At 32.6% G+C, this 18,622-nt stretch overlaps 3 protein-coding genes across 3 annotated transcripts; 1 reads left to right on the forward strand and 2 right to left on the reverse strand.

Moving 5' to 3' along the window:
• The first annotated feature begins 259 nt into the window (after positions 1 to 259).
• LOC145328838 (uncharacterized) lies at positions 260 to 7,574 on the forward strand. The gene is made up of 4 exons (XM_080172745.1): positions 260 to 373; positions 3,509 to 6,772; positions 6,952 to 7,040; positions 7,381 to 7,574. The coding sequence occupies exons 1-4, from the start codon at positions 334 to 336 to the stop codon at positions 7,513 to 7,515; spliced, it is 3,528 nt and encodes a 1,175-aa protein (XP_080028871.1). The 5' UTR covers positions 260 to 333; the 3' UTR covers positions 7,516 to 7,574.
• Positions 7,575 to 14,678: 7,104 nt separating this feature from the next.
• LOC145328839 (trypsin-1-like) lies at positions 14,679 to 17,497 on the reverse strand. The gene is made up of 4 exons (XM_080172747.1): positions 17,338 to 17,497; positions 16,524 to 16,628; positions 15,039 to 15,172; positions 14,679 to 14,854 (listed from the first exon to the last, which is right to left on the reverse strand). Exons 2-4 carry the CDS (start codon positions 16,623 to 16,625, stop codon positions 14,788 to 14,790), a joined length of 303 nt encoding a protein of 100 aa, XP_080028873.1. The 5' UTR covers positions 16,626 to 16,628; positions 17,338 to 17,497; the 3' UTR covers positions 14,679 to 14,787.
• Positions 17,419 to 18,570, reverse strand: LOC145327514 (trypsin-4-like). The gene is made up of 6 exons (XM_080171059.1): positions 18,517 to 18,570; positions 18,279 to 18,333; positions 18,017 to 18,063; positions 17,825 to 17,951; positions 17,706 to 17,763; positions 17,419 to 17,489 (listed from the first exon to the last, which is right to left on the reverse strand). The coding sequence occupies exons 2-6, from the start codon at positions 18,324 to 18,326 to the stop codon at positions 17,419 to 17,421; spliced, it is 351 nt and encodes a 116-aa protein (XP_080027185.1). The 5' UTR covers positions 18,327 to 18,333; positions 18,517 to 18,570.
• Between the last annotated feature and the right edge of the window lie 52 nt (positions 18,571 to 18,622).

The raw sequence follows: 18,622 nt of genomic DNA on the forward strand, positions 1-18,622 counted from the left end.
CTTCATTGTAATACAACAACTGTATCACATAAATTAATATATTTTATTATCTTAGAAATTAACATATTTAAAAGTTACCAAGTTGCAACATTTTCTAAATTGTACCTAATTGTTTCAGGAATCAGTTTGAAAATGTCTAAATTATGACCAATTTTTAATCCATTACGGACAGACGTATATTAGACTGACCTTAATAGTAGAAATGCTTCATTTAATTTTTTTTTGATAACTAAATAATAAGTATACTTAAAGAGATGCTATGAACCTAAAAATGTATTGTTGTTATCGCTATAAAAAGCCTAATTTATTAAAAATAAAAACAGTGCTTTAAAAATGCTCAGGCAAGGAGCACTTTTTCTCTTGGTGACCCTAGGTAACTTTTTTTAAACGTAGTTTTTCTATATTTAGGGTCGGTCCGTCCGTACGTTTGTAACGGATAGCTTTTTTCGTTAATTTAGGCATGTTAGAATTGCCCTATCGATTTCAAAACTTGCATGGTAATTCCTTTAGTAGTTAGGTGCGATTTAGAAAGCGTACCAACTCTATAATTATTACCAGAATGTCCGTGCGTCTATTTTATACATATTGATTTTTAACTTTTTAAACAACAATTTTTATTTGATCTAATTATCTGATTAGTCTGATGTTTGGTATACTGATTCCTAGGATAACAAAGTACAATTTTATAAGCGAAGCATTTCTATAATCAAGTCCTTATATGTAAGTATGTCCATAAACATTATCCTGTATTTAATCAGTTTTTTAACAAATTTACTTACAATTTTGCTTCAACTCTTGTACATTTATATTCTGATTATTCAGTTTTGACACTAAGTGTTTATGTTCGTTTGTCTTACTGTTTCAGAGCTTCGCTTTTATAGATGCTGTCATCCTTGTTTTTATCGTCTTAGCCTTAATTACCAACTGTAACTTTGTTATGTTGGACAAAAAAGAGAATCTGTCTAATTTATGAAAAAAGAAAGTCGTTGAACCTTGGGTTAAATTTAAGATATTTAAAAAAGAAAAAAAGTTGCTTACAGCCTTTTTTTCATTTAGGGGATAGAGGGTAAGAGGTAAAAAAAAACTTTTAACCCACTCACATCCCTCCCAAAGCAACTCCGAAAGTCTGTGTGTCAATTTTAGACATGTTAAAAATTGGATTGAGATGGATCAATAGCTTTTAAAACTTAGACATGTTAGTATTTACATCAACCTTATACATGATATTGCATTCAGAATATTAATTCCTTGAACAATTAGGCCCAATGTTAAAACCGTCTGATATTTATTTCAATTCGGTTAATTCAGTTGCCTAATACCTGTCTCAATAGGGGGGTATGAGCGCTTTTTTAGCTGTCTAGGATCTGTTTAATAGTTTACGGGATCGAACACAGTAATAGTGTTTGACTGATTATGACGTAAAATTTTACCATTGGTCAATAACGGCATCTCATTGGCTAATTTTTTTTTGTTAGGTCATAATCAGTCAGACACTATTACTGTGTTCTACGGGATCGTGTAATCGATAAACCCTCACCTTTCTTTGTGAGACACAGACCCAATTGTGTCAAAAATAGCCCATGTGACGTCATAAAAACGAGGGAGATGAGAGGAGAAGTGGGAAAGAAAACCCCTAAAAAAAGATGGATAATCCCTCATTTTAATGACGTCACATGGATCATTTTTGAGTCATTTTGGGCTTTTTCAATTTATTAAATTGACAATAACTGATATATTATTAACATGTTGTTAATCCTTATATAAAAGTAGCAGAATGTATGTTAGCAAAAGGTCATGACGAGGTTTATAACTAGTTTTGTGAATTTACCCTTTTTCTCTCAAGAAAAATCGCTCCTAAAAATGACCTCTCCCATTTTTTTTATAACTAAAATTGATAATTTTAATGTGGATTATACATTTATGACCTTTGTGTATTTTTTGATAAAAGTTTAATCTTCTCATATTTTTTTTCTCAATTTTCAAAACAGATTACAATTATTATCTTGTAATAATGTGTTTTGAAAATTGAGAAAAAAAATCTGTAAATATATAATTAAAGGCGACGTTATCAAGAATAACTACCCAATGCATAAAAAAACCCTAACCTAAGCTGACCTAAATTAAGAAATAAAGATGGAAAATCTACCACCCCTCCCCCATTTTTAAAATTTATTTAAAATTTATGATTGGTTGGTTTGTTGTGTTCAACAAGGAACTTTGAGGGGAAAATGCCAAAAATATTTACCTGAAATGCATTGCTATAGATTTATTATTAGTTTTATTACTCTTTTAGGATTCTTATCACAAATTTTTAGACATTGATGATTTATTATCAACTTGTAAACAATCCTAATAATTTCTTTTTTTAACAAAAAATTTTAATACAGATCATAGACTTATTATCAAAATTATGAGAATAACATTTATGTGTGAGGAGGGGGGCGGGGGGTTGTGATGGGAGTAATACAAAATTCGGATCATGGAAAGAAAACGAAGGTGCCGGTTTCATCGTATTTTCACAGTAGCTTTAGAAGGGTTATTTTAGATTAGGTTAAGTTAAGTGAATGTTAATGATTGCCCCGCAGTGTAGAAAATATGCCCCGCAGGGCTAAGGCCCCCAGCAGGGGCTAGAAATAGGAGAAAGGCTACTGTGAAAAAACGACGACACCGGAAACTTCGTTTTCTTTCCATGATCCCAAAATTCTTTCCATGCTAGGGGAAATACATTTAAAAAAAATGTTGATTAAAAATAATTCATTGTATGAATTTTGGTCATTTATTTTTTTAGTAGCGAAGCTACTCTATAATTCGAAATGTCCGTCCGTCCGTCTGTCCGTCTGTCCGTCCGTGTAAGACAGAATAGGGGAAACGTGATTTTCTCGGCTCCTATTAAAGATAGACAGCTGAAATTTTTTGACAACATTCCCATTATTAAGGAGCACAATTAACTATAAAACATCAAGGGCGGTCGGACCCCTTTTTAGCAGGTTTTAGGCTATTTTTTTGTATGTTTCACATTTTTCTCCATTTCTTCAGTGTTTATGGTCCGATTTTCAAATTTTTTTCAGTTATTGATATCAAAATTAAATTTCCCGTCTTTTAAAGAAAACATCCATGACGGCCAGACTGCCTTTTTGCAGGTTTTAGGCTATTTTTGTATTTATCACATCATTCTCCATATCTTCAGTGTTTATGGTCCGATTTTCAAATTTTTTTCAGTTATAGATATCAAAATTAAATTTCCCGTCGTTTAAAGAAACAACCATGGCGGTCAGACTGCCTTTTATCAGGTTTTTGGCTATTTTTATATGTTTTACATATTTCCCCATATATTTGGTGTTTTGGTCCAATTTTCAAACTTTTTTGGCATAAATACACTTTAAATCTTCTTTTACGCATTTCCATCCACGATTTTTGTGCTTCGCTACTTATGGATGTTGTCATCCTTGTTTGTCTATATTTGGTCTTCTACATTTAATTTGAAAATTCATACTAAATCTCATTGTAGGGTCACTAAGCTGTGGACTAACATCAGCTAGCTGTCCATGTAACATTGATGGAGGCAAACTAACCTGTCAAGCCAACACCATCTCAAGCTTTCCAGGAAGCTTGTCTGAAAATGGATGTGATGAAGTTCTTGACTACCCTTCTGCCTGGGGACTTGTCCTGGAGAATCAGCCAGAACTGAGAGTTTTGAATGCTGATGCATTCATCAACTTTCCCTCACTTATGCAGATTGCAATGTCTTTCAATGGTCTAGAAATTATTCACAAAGATGCCTTTAATGGCGTCAAGGAAGTTAGGACACTCTTTTTGAAGGATAACCAGTTGCATACAATTGAGGAAGGAACCCTGGATGTACTGGTAAACCTTCAACATTTAGATGTGAGGAATAACCCTAATCTTACTTCTTACACAACAAATGCTTGGCATTTTTGCACAATGTCTGAAGAATTCAATCTTCACATAGACTCTCCAACATTTTACAAGAATTTTAAAACAAGCAAAGCTTCTTCCCAATATTGTGACTCTAAAATGGACTTTCCTTTTGATGGATGTGTCAGAAATGGAGATGGAATAATTGATTGTACATCTGTTGAAGATTTCTCCTCAACACCCTGTAAGATCAAGAATGAAGACTTTAACAACATCATGATCAACTATCCAAAGGATAAGGAAGCAAAGGTTGTTGAAAACTACTATGAAGGTGAATCAAACAGGTTCTTCCAAGAATTCAACTCACAGAAAGGTTCAATGGAACATGCTAAGTATATGCTTGAGCTTACACTGTACGAAACCAAGTATGATCTGACTAAGCTGAAGGAGTTGACAAGTGACATGACTGAGTTGGTAACAATCAAAGCAGACACAGTTTATATGAGCAGTCCAGTCACAATCAGCCACCATTTGAATATCCAGGCAAGAGTTGTTGCCCTTGACTACCCAATTACTATGAATATGACAAAACACATGTTTACTTCTAATCCAGAAGTAGAAGCTTGGGCCCACAAAGAAGAAAATTACTTTGTTGGAAAAGTTCTGATGAACAAGAGAACTTTTGGACTTGTAACTGTTCTTCAAAATGCTTTTGAATTACCCCCAGTCAGCAAAGATGATGTTTGTACCCCCCAAGTTTCCAAAGTAGAGGAAACTAGGATGGATGTCTCTAGTTGGTTTGATGTTACTGCTATCAACCTCCAATATGTTTGTGCTATGACTGTCATGAAAACAAGAAACAATGCCAAACTTGTAGAGGATATGAGTCATTACATGCTTGACTTTGTGTATGATTCAGCTGTTGTTGGTAGCCAAAAAACTTTTATTGCTGCTCAGAAGTTCAATAGAGTCTTGGATTTAAATAAGATGAGCTCTGTTCATAATGTTCCGGCCTATTCAATAGACATAGTCTCTTCTCTTGCTGGTCTTATGTATGACAGGATGATGGCCTACCAACAAAATGAAATCAATCAGGAAATTCAGCTGGCTGATGCAACAAATATTGCGCAGATGATGCAGACTAACTTTGAAATGGTAAAGATGCAGCAACAGCAATATTTCAGTCAGGAACTGGCTGTCCTGGATTCCATCTGGGCTGCTGCTGACAATAACTGGAATTTTGACTTTGACCACAGAAATGGTATTGAAGACCAGATTGGAGCATCTATGGATGCAATTCAAAATCAGATATTTGAAATGCAGGAACAGGCACTCAAGCAGGCATTGACAGAAGCTGAAATGTCTCAACAGCATATTGATGATGTTATTGATCAGTATAAAAAACAGATAACACGTCTCAATGACATGGTAACTGCTTCAGTTGATGTTCAGTCTAAATTGATGGAGAGATTGAAAGACAACACCAACAACTTAGAAATAGAATTTGATAAGTTTGAACAAGCTGTTGAAGACTGGAAGCATGAACAAGAAGTCAAAGCTGTTTTTGCTATCTTCAAAGCAGTTTTCACATTTGGAATTGGTCTTGCAACAGGAAATCCTGAGGATCTTGATATTGGTGAAGTTATTGGAGACATTATGGAAATATTTGATCTTTTGATGGAACTTGTTGAGATCATTGAAAGCTGTCAGGACATTCAAGATATGATCAATGACTTAGATCTAGATCATTTAGCTGATATTAACCTTAACCTTGGTACCAGTTTCAAGGATAGCCTTCAAACTATGGTAAAATTAAAACTCAAGGGATCTGACTTTGATGAGCTGGACAGAACTGCAACCATCAAGCTTACTGCAATGAACCAAGCCACTGACTTTGGAATTTCTGGGGCAGATGATTGTATGATGGCAATGACTAGGGTTACAGATGTTGGAAAGCAGATGATCACTGAAGCTGCAGAATTTTCAGACATAGTATTGAAACTCTCTGAAGAAAGTGACAAACTTACAGTTGCACAAGAAGACAGAGAGAGAACTACCAAACAGATTGAAGACATCAAGAATCAGGTTAGAGAACTGGAAGAATTTAAGGAGCAGTTCACTGCTGACAGAGAAAAGGCCAAGGAAGAGTATGAGAAACAGATTGAGGAGATGAAAGCTAAATATGAAAATATCACAGAAGAAATGAGAGCTGAGTTTAGAGAAAAGATTGAGCTTTCATTTAAAAACTTCCAAGACTCATTTGCTTCTCTTTCAAAGAGCTATGAAAGACAAATTTTCTATGTCAAATCTTCAATCCACCAGAAGTTCTATGGACTGAAAGAGCATAGCATGACTCAAAGAGCAATGATTTTATCTTTATACCTTGACTATTGTGATGCTGAATATTTCAACTCCTTCAAGTCATGTGATGATCAAAGCTTGCCATACATGTCTGATGACCTGGAATCACTTCTTGACAAACTTATTGAGATTCAATGGGAGAGTGTTGTATCAGACGCTGAAATTCCAGGCAAACCTGTTGAATTCATAGGTAGGTTTGATGTTGACTCTAACACTGAATTAGTTTATGGAGGAGTTAAAAATTACTATGTTGATACATTGAGGAGCACTTACCACATGGATCTAAACATTAAAGATCTTGACATCTACAATCGTTTTGATGATTTCTGGAGAATCAGAATTGATACAATGAAACTTCTTCTCCTTGATGCTGATGATAATCCAATTGACAGTGCTGGCACAAGTACTGGAGAAGAGATCCAAATCAAGATCCAGTATCCAACAGTCTTCAATGATACAGACTACCGCAAGAACGCTAACAGCTTCCTGGCCCAGAACTCTGCCTGCGATTCTGATTATGTGACTACTCCATCAGGTAAATGTTATTATTTTTTTGTAGCTACATATTTGCACCTTTTGTAGATTCATAGGAAGGGGGGGCGGGGGTTATTCTAGAAGTTTTTAAAAGTAATCAAACATGAACTTGAACATTTAATTCTTTAAATGCATAAGCTATTGTAAGATGTATGATTGATTAATTTATTCTTTGTTCAGGACCTGAATGGTTGAGTGAATGCAAGGTGGATATGGCTTTCAGTCAGAGAAGCTACAAACCTGCACCAGATGGTGTCTTCACTTTTAAGGTATTAATAATTTTTAAAGTGATCAACCAAACATATTTTCGAAGAATTCTAACTACCTAATAAACCTTGAATTTTAACTTTTCAATACTGAAATGATTCTATCTCAATTCAGTGTTTTACTTAGATGTAGAGGGATATAACTCTAATCAAGATTTCTTTATCTGAAGCCAAATGTCTTTTTAAAATATTTAGAAAACAAGCATGGATTTAGTTTGTTGTTATTTTCAAAAAGTTGTTTTGCTCCTAGGGGTATTTTTTAGGCATACCCCCCCCCCCCTGTTTCACTCCATAAATAAAATTCAGATCTGAAATTGAATATGATTTAATCTTTATAATCTAGATTGAAAACCCTGAAACCTTTGACATCAGCAGCTTGGAGAAGATCAGCCTCACCTTCACCGGCACCAGGATTGGCTTTAACAAGAACACCCCCAACCTCCTTGTCACAAATCTGGCTCCAAACATTTTGCTTTAAAGTTTTCATTAAACACTGATTTGGAAATGAACTTTGAATAATAATAATTTTGCATTAAATTTGGTTTTAATTATTTAGTCTATGCTATAGTATAAGGTGATTAGATTAGTGAATATGTGTCAAGACAAAGACCCTAAAGGTTAAGAATATTTTATCTATCCATATAGAAAAGAAGAAGGATGTTTGTCTGTATGTCTATCTATCTTCTAGACCAAAATGAGTCTTCTTTAATATAAGTTCTCTAAGAAGGGTTTTAAAATTTTTTTTCTTATAAATCTAAAAAAAAATTTAAAAATTTATTTTTTTTTCTTTTGAAAACTAAATTTCAAGTCAGGTGTTGACCACAATCTTGTATGGGCGGGATTGCAGTCCAGGACTTTTTGACTTGATGTAACGTCTAAGTCCTGGTCCAGCAATCCAGGAAGGCCAAGGGTGACTGATACGCACCCTTCTTTGTCCAAACACCCAAGGATATTAGGTAAAGTAACATCCATTAGAAAACCAACTCTCTGTGATGCATGCCTTTTGTCTGAAAAGTCCTAACTGCGCATAGTAACGAGTTGCACCTGTTTTGAGCCAAGGCATACCCCCCACTCTAACTATTCACGTCGTGCATCTGACATAGTAGCAGTGGGAACCATTTTAACGTCTTTAGTTATGATGCGGTGTCAGACCGAGATTCGAACCTATCACCTTCCCGACGACAAGCGGATGCGGTCACGGGTTGTTGACCACTAAGCCACCACCTCTTCTTTAAATTTAAAGTGTCTCTAGGGGCTGGTAGAACTAGCTGTTATCATTCATACCTCAGATACTAACCAAACATAACAGCCTTAATATAAATATTACAGATGCTTTGTTAGGCTTAATGAAGATCCTTAGGGCTAGAACTCCACTTAGGCTATAGCACCATATTCTTTCGCTAGCATCTAGATAATCTATATTCTAGGATTTTTTAAAATTACCTAAACCCAACCCAAGACATAAATTTAGAAATTAAGATAGCATAAAACCATCCAGGGAACTATGTTAAGCTTTCCCTAAAATGGAGAATGTTACCCTTTCTACTTTATATATTATTCCGTTATCTTTTACTAGCGGCCTCAACTCTAGCCTCTAGGGGCTTTGCCTCAAGATTAATGAACTGGGTTTCACCAGTTTCTCTGTAGGACATAAACTCACATTTCTAGGAATTTTTTGTGAACACGTCTTTTTACAAATAAATGGTATATTTCTTGAAGAGTAGTGACTAATCAGTTCAGCGGATATCGAGATCTTAGGCTTCAGACATACAGACAGACGGACGGACAGACTACTTTGTTTTGTAGAAAAGAAAAAGTGATAAATAAATGTTTAATTATACAGTGGGCGTACCTATTTTTGTCTTCTCTAGTTAAGTTGGCCATCTCCTCTTTATTCTATTATTCACCCTGATTCTAGGATCGAGGAAATATTTTCCACTGAGAAATATTTATTTTGCTTCGTATTAGGGACAGCTCTCCGCGGATATTAAAATGAAAAATTATATGATTTAAGTTTAGTCAGTCCCAAAGGCCTAGGTTAACAAAACCTGTATAAATTTTATGATTTTTATTTTAATATTTTTAGAAAATTGTCTGTAATACAATGCTATACATGATTTTTCAGCATGGCTGATATCTGGTTCAAATCCAGCGGATATTAATCGGTTTTGACGCCATACTGGAAATATTATTAAAGACTCATGAGATCAATAAGCTATAATAATTTCTAGTATTCAAATACCGAGGACTTAAACAAAGACTCTTTCTTAAAAAATTCATTCTTTAGTATATACCCATGTTTTTTGGACATATTAACCTATCTGGAATTTAATATGTATTATGTTTTTTCAGAAAAACCTTCTTTTTCTCATTCTTTTTAAGATCTGTTATTTTACCTTCTTAAACTTTTCTTACTGAATACAAAATCTCCCTTTGTATTCCAGACTTAATCTAATAGAGTTTTAGATTTAGATTTTATTATTTAGGTTTTTGAAAGAGAATCTTTTCTATACCTAGCGTCGGTCCGTACGTCTGTACGTAATGGATAGATCTTTTCGTTAACTTAGGCAAGTTATACTTAATGCAGCATGTTACTACATAAACTAATGGAACATTTTAACTTATCTTTAAAATTAGCTTTATTGTATGTATGTTTTCATTAAAATCGTCTAAAATATTCATAAACTTTTATGTACTTAGAGATTTTATTAGAAAATGAGGAGCATGGAAAGTAAACGAAGTAGCGAGTTTTGTCGTATATTTCAAAGTAGCCTTTCTCCTATTTCTAGCCTCATGGGGGATCTAACCCTGCGGGAAAATCTTTAAAATTTACAAAGCTACTGTAAAAATACGACGAAAACCGCTACTTTTTTTCTCGAAATAATCCGAAAATGAGCCTAATGCTTCTAAAATAAACACTCTATTCTTGATATATCTATTTCCGTTCAGAGTTACATTTTAGTTTATTCAGCTTTTTCATTCGCACAAAAGGGGAAACTGTTTTTCAAGTATTACACATTTTTGGATTAAAAATGTTTAAATGGTATTATTTTTTTTTGTATGAAATACAATGAGGACTTTATCAAATACAAAAGTTGATAGGAATATTATTTTGCATATATATCTTCGAAACCGATTAATATCAGCTGGATTAGAAAAGGTTCCCAGGTTTATTGAAAAATCATGTATAGTATCGCATTAAAGACAATTGTTCACAAATCTTCAAGTAAAACCATAACACCGATTTTGATTTTATATTTCTTACTTTTAATTTCCACGGAAAGCTGTATCTCTGAATCCATTTAATTTCTGCTGTTTGGAAAAAGAGGATCTTATCCATTAAAGTTTGAAATCGATAGGACAGTTTTAACATTCCAAAATTAACGATAAGAGCTATAATCTGTTGTGAGCGATCAGTTTGCCTTAAAAAGATTACGATTTTTGGGAATAGTCCCTTTCGTGGCAACGCCCCTTAAGGGCCTATTCGTCGTATTTATAAGATGGCTTTTGATGTAGGTTAGGTTACGTTGGGTTAGGTGATTGCCCCATGGGGTAAAGCAATTGGCCCCGCAGAGATAGCCCCACGTAGGGGCTAGAAATTGGAGAAAAGCTACTGTAAACAAAAAACGATGAAACGCCCCTTAAGGGGCGTTGCCTCGAAAGGGACTATACCCCAATTTTTAAAAATAAAATTATGGATGTTTTCATCCCTGTTTTTAATAAACTTTGCAAAGAAAACAATTATATTGGTCAGTCATAAAATCTAGCATTGTCAAAAAGTTCTGTTACTTCGAAAAATAAGAGCATTGTAATCTATATGTAGCGAAGCAAAAATTAAATACAAAAGAACAACATAGTTTTACAGTAAAATAGCATGATGACTTTCTGTTTGATTGTTTTTAATAGGGAAGCTTTTTATTTTCTTGTTTGGTAGGGAGAAAAAGATGACCCCACAAGAAAAATAAGTTTTATTATCTATAATACAAAGTAGAACGATGTCTGTCTGTCCGTCTGTCCGTCTGACCGTCTGTCTGTCTGTCCCTTAAGATCTCGGTAACCACTGAACCGATCGGATTCTACTCTTCAGGGTATCTACCTATCGGTCCTGTGGTGGTTTTAAGCTATTTTCTTGGGGGGTGGGACACCCCCAACCCCCCCAAAAAATGAAAATTTACCCCCCCCCAAAAAACAAAAAAAAATAATAATTTTCTTGAGAACACATTAAACTATGAGCAGCACCAGTAGTAATTTTCTTGAGAACACATTAGACTATTTTTTTACGAATTTTGCGAATTCGTTATTTAATCGAGAAAATGTTTTCCTGCTGGGTAGGTGCGAAAATTTGTGATCCGTTCTGGTGGGTAAGTAATATAAGATGTAATTATACCTCTTGGGGCAAAGCCCCTAGAGGCTAGGGGCGAAGCCGCTAGTTTGTTATAAAATAATGCATTTTATTAGGGAGGGATGGGACAATAGGACTGTTTATCACACTAGTCCCAAAGTTTTACAGTAGCGTTTTCCTATTCGTTGGCTTAGCAAATTTGGGGACATTCATTGAATGTGATTGGTTGGGTCATTAAGTTGAGTGAACACACATTTCATTCACTAATTGTAACCTACAGAATGAGTGTTTTGTGTTGCACATGTGGATGTACATCAATTTATCGGCCATTATTAAATCCCTGAGACCCAATACTTACATGTTGATTTGAAAGCAGGGATCCTAAGGGATAAGACTATGAAGAATAAATTGATGCACAGCCATATTTCATTTAAGCAAAATTTTCGTATCTGTAAATTAAAATTAGTTTGTAAAAGTTTTTCTCGTATTCATTTGAATCCGGTGGATAGGAACCGGTTCTCGTGAATACGAAAAAACTATGTCTAGCATCGTATTATAAACGGCTTTCCGCGGATATAGAATGTACAATCATAAGATTAAAACCAGTTTTTTTAGCCGGTGCCTTCGGCACCACGGGGCTAAAAAAACTAGTTTTAATCGTATAATTGTACATTCTATATCCGCGGAAAGCCGTTTATAATACGATACGAGAAATAACTATTCTCGTATTCATTCGAATCCGGTGGACAGGAACCGGTTCTCATTAATATGTCTAGCATCGTATTATAAACAGCTTTCTACGAATATAGAAATGTACAATCATAAAATTAAAACCAGTTTTTTTAGCCCCGAGGTACCGGTTTATGATACGATGAAAGAAATAACTATTACACAATGAAAATTCATCTAATTTATTTCCTAAGAACCACTAAAAAAAATTATATAACTTAACTTTTGGGACACCCCAATGTTCCCAAATCGATTAAATGTACAACTAACCAACCGGCAATAATATAGATTTGCTTTGCTACAAAAAGTATCAAAATTTAATGTTACTGCTTATTTTATTAAACCAATTTTGCTGTGTGGACAGTTTATAATTTTCTCATAAGGTAATTTGTAATTGTTTCAACCAATATTGCCCCGAATTCGATATTTTTCACCAAAAATAAGAGAAAAAATATTTCCCTAATATTTGGCGACGAGATACTTAAACCTCAACTAAAACTAAACCTATATATAGCTTTTACTAGGTCTTAATAAGCTTTACAACTATTTTTCCAATAGAAATCGCCTCTAGAAAAACAATATTTTCTATCTAGAACTAAAACTGTAGATGTCTTTCACACCTCTCAAAACAAGTGCCCCTAGAGGCATCTAGGGATATATCTGCTATTAATTGTTAGAGTATATCTTCATTTTCTTTCTCTATATTTCAACATTCATGGAATTAAGGGCTATGACAATAAACGATAAATTGATGTATGTTGTACATCCCTCTCCTATAGATTAAAATCTTTAGATGAAAAATTTGAAAAATGCAAGTTCGCACAGCGCAATAAATTTTTTTAAGACAACACATAAGAGAATATTTTAATAAACTTTGGATACCAGAATGATTTACAGTCCAATGTCCCCTCCCTCCCTGGTTAACTCTTACTTGAAGTATCCATAAATTGTTATAGTTGGTATTATTAAATTTCATAATGTAACAGAAAACTTCCTTCCCTATAGCTGTAATGTTGTGGTGTTTTTAAAAGCGAACCTTTTCTATAATTAGGGTCGGTCCGTCCGTTCGTACGTCCGTCACAGAGAGATAGCTCTTTTCGTTAATTTAGGCATGTTAGATTTGTCATATCGATTTCAAACTTTGCATGGTGATTCCTGTAGTAGCTCGGTACAATTTAGAAAGCGTACCAACTTTATAATCATTACCAGAAGGTCCATTTTCAACCTTCAAAAGTCAAAAATAGACTTGGCTAAAAAATATGTATAGTTTTTCTTGATTTTAGATCGGAGCCGGAGCCGCATCGCTGCCATTTAGAAAAGAAAAAATATAAGATAATAATTTATGGCCAAAGGCTTGGAATTAAGCTAGCCAACAAAATATGATCTGTCAGTCCGTCCAATTTACACTCATAACTTAATTACTTTAAAATGGATGGTAATTAAAGTTCCATTTGTAGGAATAATACATGTTTCATCATAAATCGCCGACAAGTATAGATTTATTTTCAGATAATATATCCTTGTCTTCAAGTTTTTCTATCAAGAGATGATGCCAAAAATCCCGAAGGCAATCATTTCTTAACCTGGCGTATCAGTTTTTAAATTATATTTTCCCCCAAATATTTAGATTCTTAAATTATTTTCTAAATTTTGGTAGATCATATTCCATGAATTTTAACAGTATAAGACAGTAAACTAAAATCTAATGTACAGTACATTACCAATGATAATAAATCGTAGGAATAATTATTCAAAAATGTAAAAATTTTTAAAGATTGTCCCCAACGATCTTCAATCTTATGGGTTTCAAAGCTTAGGATATAAAAACTATAAGATTTGGAATATTTTTCACTTTAGGAAGTCTACCTATTTCATACTCTTACTTGGAATAAAATATATTCATTATTTCAACATTCTTAATTTAGAATCAAGGAGGACAACATGCATAAAATGAAACAGAAAAATTAGATAACAAACAAATATTGACAAACATACAGATTGACTTTGGACCCTGAAACAACTTGAATCTTATTTCAAAATTTCTACAAAAAATTGAAGTAAATACGTCATTAAAAGCTCAAATAATAAGATAAATAGTTTACTTCCTTACTGTTTTATGTTTGTTTATTTTCATTGCATAGTGCCTTATCTTGCCAGGAATTACCATTTTAAAAATAATTGTAATTGAACAACTACAAGACATAAAAGTTTATGTCAAAATCAACATGATTAAAATTGACTTACATACGTTAAGTTTAAGACAGCAAAGTTTTTAAGCTCCTTAAATTACCTAATTACCAGCAGAATCATCATTCAAAGTCTATGGAACAGTTCTTATTACCAATTATTGCTATCTGCTATAGACAGACCAACTCTTATAATAGAAAAGCTTAGTTCATAAAATATTGAAAATTAAATTTAAATGCTTTTATTTTTATTTCCATGGCCATACACACAAAATTTTAATATATAAAACATTATCAATATCTTAGCAAATAATCAAAATTGAATGACAAAATAATTGTATTTCCAGTATGGCAACAAAACCAATTCATATCAATTGGATTAGAACAAGTTTCTGCCATACTGAAAATAATGTATCATATCATATTATAGACAATTATTTGACAAATATGATACTGATAACTATAATCAAAGTCAGGATTGTTGATTGTTAATCTAGGTTCTTGGGCACATGTTGGAGCCAGCAATATTTGTTTTGATCCAATCCAATACTGAAGTTATCCTGACAAAAAATGTAAATTTTTATCAATAACAGTCTAAATTCTAGTACAAATTTTACAAAATGTGTTATATAGTACAGTAAAAATATTAAATTTGTGAAATTTTATCAGGTTCCAGTTATACATTTAGGGAACTGACAAATCCCTTCCTGTTTCAAATACTAATAGGAGTATATTGCAATTTACCTGGAATAAACCCCTGGGTAGCCAGGTTCAGCACATCTATATCCCCAAGAGGTGACACCGATAAGTTCATAGTTTTGTCCAGGTGTTACTCCATCACCAGATTCAGATGTAATCAGAGGTCCTCCTGAGTCACCCTATATAGTCAATGTATTTAGGTTAGACCTGAACAAGCATGGTTTGAGATAATAGAATTATGAGATAAAGAAGACTAATGTATAGTAAAAAAATTGGTCATAACGAAAAAGGAACTATTAGATGGTTTCTTTATTAAGAAATTGTAACAGTTAAAAACCTTATTAGACTCAGCTAAAATCTTTCTGTTAAAAAAGAATATAAAAACATGTAATGTAGTAGTATTTTATACGGTTTTAAAAATCATTTTTTAAAAAGTTTAATCGCCGCACGTTTATTCAGAACCAAAACAAGTTCAACAGATTTTTTTAGTAATTAAAGAATTTAATAAACATTACAAATAATATTGCACATAACAATTTATTTTTTTTACTCTGCATATGAGCAAATTATTTTAGATTCTAACATTATCTCTTAAAAAAAGTAATATGTCAACATATAGAATAATAATTTATGCACAATTTTCAGGAAGTGTTAATATCGGCTTGTAGTTTTTTTCATATTGAAGATATCAATGCGTACAATATATAAAGCGACGAAAGAAAAAACACTCGATTATCATATGCCATATTTTTTCAATCTTTTATATTAGCTTTCCTCTCTTTCTTAGTACCTTAATTTATGAGATTAGAAGTTTTGCAATTTGAGGTATGAAATGACAATCTCTGAGCTGCAAAGAGTTTAAAAAAACATATTTCATATGAACTATAGTAACCATGCAATGTGTATTTATGCCAGATTAACCACTAAAATCCTACAAATGTCTTGTCTAATTTATTTACTGGCTTAGTACTGGTCCAAAGAAGTCTGGAATTAGGAGTTAACTATCTTAAAAAAAAGAATTTCCTCACTTTCTAAACAACCATTATTTGAAGTAACTGGTTCCCTGATGTTGATGTAACAATTAATCTAATCAAGGTAATCTTCACTTACTAAAAGTTTTCAGATATAAGAAGGGGCGCTGTAGCTCATTGGTAATGCACTTTCATTCACGCAACTTCTCCTTGGTTGTGTAAGAAGGGTGACAATAGGGTAGTTTGGAAACTCGATAGCCAAGTACATAATATCAGTGCAACCCTTACCCAAGCTCCTCTGTGAAGATCGTCATTTATTACAGTGACTTAATTTTGGACACCTGCCATACTCAGCGAGGGTGAGGTAATAAAGAGTATGTCCCTTGAGACAGCAGGTCAAGAACTTGTACTTGAGCATATGGAACTTGAGCTGGCCCTGGTGCTAGCATACAAAAGTGTCTCGTCCTACTCCATAATTAACTAGGTCCTAACACTAAGAAACTATGGCTCCACACTCACACAGATATATGAATTGCACAGTCAAAAAAGAAGAGTTTACCTGGCAAGCGTCCTTGCCTCCCCCATCAACTCCAGCACAAATCATTGAATCTAAGATCCACTCAGATGGATAATCTGTCTGTTTGCAAACTTCGTTAGTCATTGTCTAGTCACAAATAACAGCATATTTATAAACTAGAGTTGGCTCGATATAATTATCTCCCTATTGGCTAGTTTTCTATATGCATATCTATTTCTCAATAAATCTATTTTCCTCACCCGGCATTACTATCTAAAAGAAAGTAAATATTTAATAATCTAAATGATTTTAAAAAGATTTTTTAAATTATATTTTTTTTTACATTACCATCACCAAAGGGTTAATGATGATGATTACAATTTTAGTTTAATATTTGAACACACAAAGTGTCGCCACAATCGAATTCTTTTAAAACAGAGTTTTCTTAAATTTATTATATTATAAATTTAAATTTTCTTTTTTATGATTAGAAATTAAATACATTGATATAAGGTAAATAGCAACATGAAATTAAAAAAAGGAATTTATTTTTAATAAAGTAAAATAATGGGTCTTATCGTTCTGGGCAATGAGAGTTTATTATGGATTATTGGAGCACTATGAGTTTTAAACAAATATTCCTTGGAAAACTTGAGCTCGTTTATAGACATTTATTTCCTATATAGATCTGACATGGATCTTGAAGCAAATAAGCAGGCCGTTTTGTACATGTTAAAAATTGGAAGATTTCATTAAATAAAAGTAATCGCAAATATACTTAGTAAATAATTTGTATTTTATAATATATTAACTAATTGTAAATAATATCAAGATTTTCTTTTTTTAAATTATTTACCTCCACTTCCACTTCTCTTAAAGTAGTACTTAGGCTTCCACCAGAAGATGTTGTTCCCCAACCTAAAAGTGATACTGTGAATTAAAAATCTTTGTTAGTTATACAGTCCATCATGTTGAAGTCAACTAATCTTTGGTTGACTTCCCTCATTACTAATAAATTAAATAAATGCATAATAATTATAACTGAAAATCTAATCAACTATCTAAAATTAAGTCATTTCTATCATTAGGGTCAGTCCAAGAAGAATTTTAGATAATTACAAATCTTTTTATTACTGTCAAATATTTCTTTTAAATGGTAGCTTATTGAAAATTCTTTTTGATAAATTCTGGAAATTATGCATGAAAAAAAAAAGAATACTAAACCTGTGGTTATAGCAACTAAATCCGCATAATCTTTACTGGCATACTCAGGAAGGCAAGCCTTGAAATCAAATCAAAATAATCATCAAAATAAAATAAAAATAAATATAAAAAATACTTACAGGTCTAATATTAGTATAAGCATCAAAGTCAACAGGTGATTTAAGTTTGAGCAGGGAAAAATCATAATCTATCCAGTAATAATCATAATCAGGATGCACTAAAATACTTTCAACTTCAAGCTCCAGCCTTAAACAATAAGTGTCATGAAAATTAACTATATATTACTTATATATATTTTTTGTTTGTCCTACTCATTAGTTTCAGAAGAAGATGTGTATTTGTGTTCTCCAAGAACAACCTAAATTAATAAAACAATAAGTCTGTAATTTGTTGAAATCATTTAAATTTATCCTAAAGGACCTTTTTTGTGATAGTTGATCTAAACTACATTATTAGTTACCAAAATAAAACTTAAAAACAATTAAGTAATGTTTTTTCAAAGAACGTATAAAATGATAGTAAAACATAATAAATGCTAAATATTTTCTTAATATATAACATAGCTAATTTAACCTTAATTGATGATGCTTGTGAACCATCAGTACAATGTGCAGCAGTCATAACCCACCTATTTGTTAAGTATGATGTTAATTTTTATAAACTTAACGACAGAATAAAAGAGGTTAAATTTTAAAATTTGAGCTATTCATATCCATAAAAAATGCTTACACTAAATGCAGGTTATTCAGTGAAAGTTTATAAAAAATGTGCTATTTTTAGAAAATAAAAAAATATGTTTGTAAAAACTGACTGATCAGAGATAAGAGTTCCTCCACAGAAGAAGGAAGAACCTCCAGGAGATTTCAATCCTATCTAAAATATGGATACAAAGTTTAAATTTTTTCTTGTTTTCATTT

The sequence above is a fragment of the Acartia tonsa genome, chromosome 9 (assembly GCF_053477335.1).
Source record: "Acartia tonsa isolate MP-2025a chromosome 9, ASM5347733v1, whole genome shotgun sequence".
Classification (NCBI taxonomy): domain Eukaryota; kingdom Metazoa; phylum Arthropoda; class Copepoda; order Calanoida; family Acartiidae; genus Acartia; species Acartia tonsa.